The 10,413-nt window shown below is 34.6% G+C and overlaps 1 protein-coding gene across 1 annotated transcript in view; it reads right to left on the bottom strand.

Annotated features, from left to right (window-relative positions):
- PolrMT (mitochondrial RNA polymerase) overlaps positions 1-10,068 on the bottom strand; it is an 85,915-nt gene extending 75,847 nt beyond the window's left edge. Inside the window, exons 1-3 of the mRNA XM_089085914.1 lie at positions 10,041-10,068; positions 7,417-7,577; positions 6,934-7,051 (exon numbers count right to left, since the gene is read on the bottom strand). Of these exons, the coding sequence (XP_088942040.1) occupies positions 6,934-7,051; positions 7,417-7,577; positions 10,041-10,068 (307 nt within the window). The remainder of the gene's footprint in view (positions 1-6,933; positions 7,052-7,416; positions 7,578-10,040) is intronic.
- Positions 10,069-10,413: the final 345 nt, after the last annotated feature.

Raw genomic sequence — 10,413 nt, forward strand, 5'->3', positions numbered from 1 at the left:
TTGCAAAAGCTTTAAAAAATCGAGGTGCTTATGCCACAACTAAGGCATTAGCAAAATTATTTACAATTTGGCATTCCTAATAAAATTTTGAGCGACAACGGGAGCAATTTTGTTGCAAAAGTAACAAAAGATTTAATGAGTTTCCTTAATATAGAGAAAATGGTAACAGCGCCGTACCATCCACAAGCTAATGGCAAAATAGAAGACAGGCATAAAATATTTTCGAACGTTCTAAGTATTTATACAAAAGACAATAGGAGCGACTGGGATAAATTCTTACCTTATTTAACCAACGTAATCAACACTGATTATTCCTAAACAACCAGAGGTAATCCATTTTATTTACTTTTTTGTCGATATTTTAGAATTCCGTACGATGAGATTATTAAATCCCGGCAGTATTATAACGACTCAGAAGATTATAGACAAGAATTCATAAATAGAATAAGCAAAACTTAAAAAATAGTTAGCCAAGAGTTGGAAAAATGTAAAACAAACCAAGAACTAAGATACCAACCCAAAGTTAAGGGGAATATAGATTTCAAGTTAGAAGACTTCGTTTACCTAAAAAACGAGGCAAAAACAGAAGGAAAAAAACTTTCCAACAAATATTCCGGACCGTACAGAATAGTCAAAAAGTACGATAATGAATATACTTTTAAAACGGAAAACCCCGATAGTGGATAAACTTACAAGGCGCATGTTAACCGAATAAAAAGAACCAAATATACAGAGAAAGGGGTAACATAACCCTTTTCTGCTGAATCTTCAGATTCTGAAAATGAGCCCCCACGGTCAATACTAATGGGTCTAGAACATTCAAACGTAAAAAACGGTTATTTTTAAAATGAAAGTGATGAACAAAACTTTGAAGAGTTTCTGGCAATAGAAAATCTAGTTGTTCTTGAGCAATAATTCCCAATACCCGAATTTTTTCCTGAAATAAAATCGCCAAAAAGTCCAAAAAGTTATTCATCGGCAAACGCAGGAGATTTAGATTATACAATATCTCCAAAAACCCAATTTTTCCCCGATAGAATCTCGACCCCATGTCCCCCCAAAAGATTTCCAGACGATATGGTTTCCCCTGCAACACCAATAGAAAGACCCTGTCTTTACAGGAAGAATTAAACATAGCTGAAGAAACCCCCGGTATTACTGTAAAGAAAACTCCTCCCAAAGATTTAACTAAAACAAACCTACGAGAGGCTATGGATTTAATAAATTTTCCCATAAAAACGAGTCAAAGTACAGTACCCGGGACTAAACCTCCAAAGGATGACCAGCAAGGTCAATATCATGATATAACTGGGTCCAAGGTCAAACCTAAACACGACTGAACGCGGTATTCACGGAGGGAATCCCTATTGCAAAGAATGCCCCATCCCCCTGAAGACATGGCCTTCAAACAATGGAGGAACCCCGCAAAAACTATTGATTCCTCCCAAAGCTCTCAAGAAACTTTCAAATCTCCCGAGTTGAGGACTCAAGACGAGGACTTAGGGAATAAACCTTCTACTTCCAGGGGAGTAGAAATTTACGAAGAAATGGCAGGTGATACCACAAAAAGTGCCACCTCTAAAAGTTCCAATCCGGATTCATCAGAAACTAGTTCCGAAGAGTCTGATGGTGAATCAGGCCAAATAGTAGCTAAAGAAATAGGGAAATCAAGGCTGACCTCAGCAGCCACACACGGGAAACAAACTAAATTAAACGGGCAAGAATTTTTTAAAAAACAATACAAAAGTTTGACCTTATTTCGCTAGACAACCCGAAAAAAAAACCGCAAGAAACAGAGGAGAAAATAACGACACAGTCAGGTAGAACGGTTAAAAAACCTGACAGATGGAAATATCCCTAACTAATGTAAAGACAAATTTCAAAGATAACAAATTTAACACCATAATAAATTTAACAGTGTGCAAGTAAAGTTAACCAAGTCAATATTAATGAAAAAAATATATATAATAATAATACAAGAGATGTCAAAACATTGATGATCAGATAGAAAGGTGGGAACAGAAAATAACCAAAGGTAGGAAGCTCGTGGTCTACTGAGAACGACATGTGGTGTTGGACCACGTCTTGTGGGAACCCCGGGGAGGAACTCAAGGTCCCTGATTGTTTTTTGTAATTTTTTTGTGTGTAAACGACCGTAGGAAGGGATATTTTTCAGTCCTTCAAGTGTATGAAATTAGTATTTTTATGCCAATCAGGGCCAGTCAAAACAATGCTTAAAGGTTGAATAGAAACTTCTGTGAGTTAGTTAAGTTTTCGTTTTTTGAATCAGAATACTTTGAAAGCGAAACCGAAAGTTCAGTTTCTTATAACTCCGAGAAAAAAAAAGCGTTTTAATTTACTTATAGAATATGTATTACGTATGATTCCTCCAGATGTGTTAAAAATTAGTTCCATATAGAAACAGATACATTTATGTCTTTAGCTCTTTGACGAAAAAATTAACTTAATTTCATTAGTTTATATCTATGACGTATACAATAACAGAGAGATCACTGTTCTATAGTTCCGTGACAAAAATGTTCTTTAATTTCATTGGTTTATCTATGACATATCTTGTGCTCTAATTTTTGTGAAATATTTTCGCAAGTCAGTCACGTTATAACTTACCTATACTGACTCTGGTGTCCCTCGGATTTTCTATGAAAAATCTACCCATGTCCTAACTAAGATGGATAGTATCCAAAACAAGATATTATCAGTACAGAAGCGTCTAATTATATGAAATATTTCGTCTTAGTGCAGATTATAATTATGTTAGGCCTACACATAAAAAATAGGATACCAGAGTAATCACGTGCTGCACGCTCGCTTATTCGTGTATTTCCTGCTCGAGAAATATAATGTTTCTTACTCGAGTAATATATGTACCAATAGCCAACTATTGTTAACTATAACCAAACAACCTATTGGTACTTTTATATGCAGAATTTCACGGCAAATGTTGAACTATATCTAAATAATAATGTTTAAAATTTTAAAACCATTTGATCAGTTGAGATACATGGATTGAAACCCTGTGTATGTCCAATGGCGACTAAGTAAAACCCACAAGGAATTCCCCATTAATTTGAAGGTGTTTCTCGCTTAACGGATTCTAATAAAATTTAATATAATATTTATTTATTTAGTTCTGAAGGATTTGCCCAAACACTAGCCTTCTAAAAAGATATTGATGTCAGTTCTTCATTATGCTTATAGTCTTTGCCAAGCATCAACTGGAATCTACGTGGGCAAGCTTGGAACCCTGCATCTAATTACCTCATTTGAAAGGCGAATATGAGGCACCAGTGTTGACTTGTAATTACGGAAAATCCAAGAGAAGAACACGGGAAAATAAAGAAGAACACCTCTGCTTTTCAGTCGTTAAACCCGGAACCCCATGAGAACCTCTAAGCCAAGAAATAGGGAAGACATCAGAAAACGAGTGGGTAGAGAGTTCTCCACTCGTCCTTGCTATGTCTTGTTCCCTCATTGTAGTACTGTTTACGTAAAACAATGTGGTTATGACGCTGCAATATGCGTTTCTTAAACAATACGGACTTGCGTGAACAATGCAGGCATGAAAAAATATTGTAAAAACAGACCTCAAACTTAATAATGTAGGGTAAATTATGTTTATTTAATATCGATATTTCCGTTCTCAAAACAAATTTGAAGACATCTCTATTTTAAATTTTTAGATTTTTGTTGAGAGTACCAATATTAGTTTATTTATTTAATTCTGTCTCATAGCTAAGGAATTATAACCCAATTAATGCGTGAATTATTGTATGTGTATTTACTTCAAAGAACAGGTGATTCTGCCTCGCTATTTTTATTACAGGAAGTAAATGGCACTTTGGTCATTGAGTATTACAATGAACTGCCCAGTACAGATACGACCCAGTAGCATCTATTTTCATCATATCTAAACCAACGAAGAGTACTCACCATGACTCCAGGCAACTTCATCCCAGCTTCGTCTACGAAAACAACAGTTACCTTCGATCATCGTTTCTTCAACTATGAACCATATTATGTATCAGGTAACACTATATTTGAAACTCAGTATCAAGTGCTTTAACGAACTATATAATCACATAAATGCTGAGAACCCCATCGATCAGAACAAGATAGACGATACTTAACGATATTTGAAGTTGAAAGATACTTAAAGACATTTGAAGATATTTGAAACTGAAGTTAGAGACAATTTGAAGTTTAATTCTGAGAACACCATCGATCAGAACATGATAGACGATATTTAACGAGATTTGAAGTTAAAAGATACTCAAAGACATTTGAAGATATTTGAAGACTAAATTAAAAACAATTTGAAGTTTAATTCTGATAACTCCATCGATCAGCACACGATAAACGATATTTGAAGTTAAATGACACTTAAAGACATTTGAAGATATTTGAAGCAGAAATTAACAACAATTTGAACTTTAACTCTGAGAACACCATCGAGCAGTACAAGACAAACGATATTTAACGATATTTGAAGTTAAATGATATTTGAAGTAGAACTTAAAGACAATATATTAAGAGAATCACTATAGTATGACGACAACCCGTTTCAAAAGGCACAAATGAACAATTTTACGCGAGAATACATTCTCTATGTGCCTCAAAAATACTAAAAATGATATGCTGAGAAGAAAAACACCAACACCCGTAGTGGGAAGAATCATTTCCCAGTTGACTATTAGAACGATATTTAACGGTTATTCCCCAGTTGTCTATTAGGGAAAACTTACCATGTGAAGACAACTAGACTCGAACTGTTCCAAGAAAAAAGCATAACGTTAGTGCTTCGAAATTTTTGCCAGGACAAAAGGAGTGAAGGACATTAATTTCCAATAGAAGGGTGTAGTACACTAAGGACACGAAAGGTGATGAAGAGATGTGAAGCTACATGTGTTACTTCCTAATAGTTTTGACAATTCAAACATCCCAATAGTGAAAGTATTTTAATGTCATCAGTGAATATAATGAACCAAATATTGTATGTTATAAATCATTCATGCATGTACCACAAGTAGAATTAGATGTAATATTATCATGTTATTCATTCAACGTTGTGTATACATTATGTAGTTATTCATATATAAAGCAAAATCAAAAAAAAAACGAATGTAAAAGTAGAATCGCCCCTACAGTATGTGAAATGTAAAAGTAATCAGTGTTAGATATAGAAAAAAAAAATATCAAGTATAGTAGCTAACCTAGAACCCAAAATAAGTTTAGTCCGGTAGATGAATTTTATATAAGGATGTAGACTAAAATAAGAAAAATAATTGACAAATGTTAAGCCCTCCTAATGAGCAGTTACTAATGACGAGACGTCATTATTTGATGGGTAGGGTGATGTGCACCAGCAGTAGAATACCATATATTTAAAATATAAGATTCTTTCCTTCTAAAGATGATTCGGGCAGAAATTAAACGTTCCCTAATTGAGTTCAAATACCACTTCCAAGAGTCTAAATTCATAATCAGCAAAAAGAGAAATCGCACTTCTAGCTTCAGTCAGACAACGGCGCTAGTCGTTGGAATTTCGCTAAGATAATTGTAGCAAAAAAAATGCAATGCACAACATTTCTAAGGAAGTTTAAAAGGCAAAAAAACTGTGTGAACTCCTGAATCATCTGAAAAATCTTAAAGAGATTATTGGACGAAGATTTGCGTCCTTGGGTCACTTGGTCCAATGGCAGGCAGTCCCTACAGCGCAGGACGAAAGAACTGCGTTTGGGAGTGGGGTAAATGTGTTTTTGAATTTTTAATCTTAAGTCAGACCTCAAACGATTGGTACCGCAAATAATCTCGGTCACCATTATTGTCATTGAAGTAACCCGTTGCTGTACAACTAAGCATGTAAGTTCAATAAATCTCTTGTCTTTTTGTATGTGTTTATTTCGTTTGTATGTCTGCGTCTAGTCCGATAGTGGGTAATTAGTTCGCAAGTCTCCAAGGTAAACACTCCAAAAGGAATCTGATCTCCAGATAGCCCGAGAAGAAGAGGCCACGCTTTTTCATCCCTACAAGCGCCAAAAGTTGTCATCGCCACAGCTTAGAAAGAGTTTCTAACCCCTGCTAGCCTATAAGAATTCGTATCTCTTAAGCAAGATCTAATTGTACCGCGGAAAAAAAGCTCTGAGACGTCAGTATTTCTAGTTCAATAATTCTTAATTCCTTGTAACTTTTAATGGATTAAATTAAATTAAATAATTCAAAGATATTCAATATTAGCATTAAAATACAATTCGATTATTATTTATATTAGAGGAATTACGGCATCCGGTTCAAATGTAAGAAATAAGAAATAGGGAAGTAAACCTATGCCATTCATATCTGACTTATTGAGAAAGCCGGGTTTTGTTTTTGATTAATAAGAATACGTTTGATTCAAATACTAATTTTTCTATCACAAACCATAACAAATATTATCTTCAATATTTCTTCAATGGTACAGAATTTGTCATCATACATGTGGTTATGCAGCAAACATAACGTAGCCTTAGCTCACACACGCTGCTATCTTATAGACTATAAACACAGATAGTGTTTTTCGCTTTGGGGACAAAGTAATAAAGAATTAGCCTGTATACATGGTACATTTAAAACTAACTACACTGATTTGAATCCGAAAATAGAAAATAAAGTTGGTTTTAAATATCAGCGTATTTCAAGGCTGCTTTTTGAAGAACGTGTCATCTTTTTTGCTTTTTTAATTATTCCTGAGACATACCATTTTAAATTTTTTTATTGCTATCAACTGATTAGGAAGCAAAATCAAAAAGCTGCTTCTGCAACAGTTATGTCGGCAACTTTTACCAAAGGTTGCTGCAACACTTAGGGTGCCTTAGCACCATAAATATACCAAACTTCCTATACCAAAGAGACAAACTACAAAACTGTTCCAACTACCTTCAATGACTTCGGCATACAATTTTTTCTTCTTTTTCTTCTGAGATTTTGATTGATATGAATCGGCTGAACGATCAAAACCAGATACTGTAGCGCCATAACGCAAACATAACGTAGCCTTAGCTCACACACGCTGCTATCTTATAGACTATAAACACAGATAGTGTTTTTCGCTTTGGGGACAAAGTAATAAAGAATTAGCCTGTATACATGGTACATTTAAAACTAACTACACTGATTTGAATCCGAAAATAGAAAATAAAGTTGGTTTTAAATATCAGCGTATTTCAAGGCTGCTTTTTGAAGAACGTGTCATCTTTTTTGCTTTTTTAATTATTCCTGAGACATACCATTTTAAATTTTTTTTATTGCTATCAACTGATTAGGAAGCAAAATCAAAAAGCTGCTTCTGCAACAGTTATGTCGGCAACTTTTACCAAAGGTTGCTGCAACACTTAGGGTGCCTTAGCACCATAAATATACCAAACTTCCTATACCAAAGAGACAAACTACAAAACTGTTCCAACTACCTTCAATGACTTCGGCATACAATTTTTTCTTCTTTTTCTTCTGAGATTTTGATTGATATGAATCGGCTGAACGATCAAAACCAGATACTGTAGCGCCTTCTCGATTTGACACACCTGAAAAAAAAACCTTGTTAAGACACCATTTTCTATGCAACATGTAGAAAAATATAACATTAGCTTTTTGTAGCGTTCAACACGCTAAAACTGAAGCAATAAATTCGATTCTAAAGTAGCGTAAAAAATTGTGATACTGTAAATTCAGTTCTTTTCATAACTCAAATTCAACTTGAATACAAGTCTTAACTTTTTAAGGTGTTAAATTCTAACACTTAATTTAAAAACAACCAAATACAATTCTATTACACGGTTGCAAAACTTATATTACTTGACAATAAAAATTATTATAAAGGTACAAACAAAGTATGCTTCCAAATACAACTCCATCAAGGTCCAAAATTCTGATGCAACTTTAATTGAGAATTCAAATTACAGCCTCAGGCCAGTATTGCCAATTTCATACTAGAAATACAAATCCACCTCAAAACTCATAATAGACTAAAGAATTTAATTTAAACGACTTGAAAATGAATGAATTGATTCCTCATTCAATAGTGCACAAACGACAAAGCTGACTAATTTTATATATTGTTCCAAACAGTTCATGTTAACGAGCTATAAGTAAAGAGTGACCAATGACAATAGTAAGTAAAACTTTAAAAAAGGAACTAGGATATCTAAGTATACATCAAAAGAATATAATTTTCATCATAATCGAAATTTGTGACAATGATTAAGATTGAAATGCAGAAGTTATTAATATAATAAAATATGCATATTTAAAAAGGAGTTGGAAAGGGAGCTCTCAGAAAGGGAGCAATCTTGGTGAAAACCACTCTTTTTCCTCCTAATCCTCCAATAAAAAATGATAGAGGTGAGCCTTTTTCGGGGGCAGGTTTCGTTTTTGAGGCCAACAGCTGTACATTATTATAAAACTTCAGAAGGCTGTGGGCGGTTGCTACTTCCCTCATATGTCAGAAACTCCTGAATATAATATAAAAACTGAGAAAAACTAACGTAAGAAAAACACTTTTATAACTGAAGGCAAAACATGGGGTTCACATGTCACATCCGAATCAAATCAACGGAGCTTGGAATTGAGACAAGCATACTCGCCTGTCAAGGTGAAGGCCAAGCAGACTCTGTCCAAGCCCTAGGCTATATAAAAAAAAGGGAGGGCAAGAAAATATGATTCACTGATACTTGTTGCATATTATACCGTAAAAATTTCATCTTTTTTTTACTTTTTTATAAATAGCCTAAGGATATAGGAGATCTTTAGAGGGGGGCTTGGGATGAATTGTCAACATGTGAACAAAACCGTAAAAATTAACATAAAATAAGCAATCTAGAAATATTTATCTTTTTGTTCAAGCATTTCTCCCGCTAAAGAGCTGTTATTACAGACCTTTACCAATAAAGGGTTTACTATAAATATAGGCTACTATTCACAAGCTCAGATGACCAAATTTGTGCTCTTGTCAAATAAAGATAAAGATGATTGATGGCTTCTTGTAATGGCTTTTTGCTAACAAGGAAAGCAGCTGAGTTAGGTGAATAAAAGTTCCGGAAATAACCTCAGGGTCTCAAATGTTGACCAAAGACAATTCGGAAGCCTACGCTCTACATCTACTACCCACTATCTTATTCACCTTATGGACACAATATATAGCACACTCAAAAAACCCAATACCTGGCTAAATGTTATTACTGTTGACTTGCAAAATGCTTTTGATTTAATCCACCACAATATACTATTAGAAAAGCTATCTAATGACTTTCAAGTTTACCCTTATTTAATTAGAATAATTGCGTCTTTCCTCTCAAACAGAACGCAAGTCGTGAAATACCTGAATGTATATTCTGATCCCCTCTCAATTTATGATGGTGTGCCCCAAGGAACCCTCTTACGTCCAAATTTATTTCTTACAATGATAAACAACCTTGGTGTTTATTTTTCAGATAGATGGAATTTCGTTGATGATTTAACTGTCTTAGAGACATGTTCCAAAAATTCCAAAAGCAACCCAATGGACATCTTGGAATCGATATCAGCCGAAGCTCTTACTGACGATATGAAAGTCAACTCTTTAAAGTCAACCGATCTCACTATTAATTTCTTTAAAACTCCCCTACTTTCTCCTGTCCAATCCCCCCTGAAATGTCCGTTATCCCTATGAAATTACTGGGTGTTACCATCTCAAGCGACTTAAAATGGGATTGTCATATTAATGACATCTTAAAACGTGCAAATGCCGCATTTTCCCTCCTTAAACTCCTTAACAAATTTAAATGCCCTAAATTGCACTGTTTGAGGATTTTCCTGTCATTTGTACGCCCAACCCTTGAGCATGCCAGTCCTGTTTGGCATCCTGTTATTTCCATTGAATTGTCGGACAGAATAGAGACAGTCCAAAAAAGGTGCCTAAGAATTATCTTCAATGAGGGTAAAGTACCTTATATTTCCCTTCTTAGGAGAGCTAATCTTGTCACCCCTAAGGAAAGGAGAGCAAAAATTACCTTGCGTTTTGCCAACAATTTTCTTCATAACTCTCGAGCAACTCCCGTTTCCCCTGGTCAATAATCACCCCTTTAATCCCGCCGCCAACGTTCTGTGTAAACAAAAATCCTTCTTCTTACCCCCCTAAGAGTTTGCACTGAAAGATATAGAAGAACTTTTATCCCTTACATAGTTGACATTTTCAACCAGTGAATCTCCGCTGCCCCCCTCCCTCACTCACTCTTTACCTCATAGTCATTAATTTTAATGCCCATTTTGCAAATTTGGAGGTTTTATAGTTATGTTTGTTAGTCACCAACTAACTTATGTTTTTGTATTAATTTTACTTTATCCCTTTGTTAATTTTACGAGTTTTCGTTTTTTTTGGCATTT

The sequence above is a fragment of the Artemia sp. Qi Xiang Cuo genome, chromosome 3 (genome assembly GCF_049724085.1).
Source record: "Artemia sp. Qi Xiang Cuo chromosome 3, ASM4972408v1, whole genome shotgun sequence".
Classification (NCBI taxonomy): Eukaryota; Metazoa; Arthropoda; class Branchiopoda; order Anostraca; family Artemiidae; genus Artemia; species Artemia sp. Qi Xiang Cuo.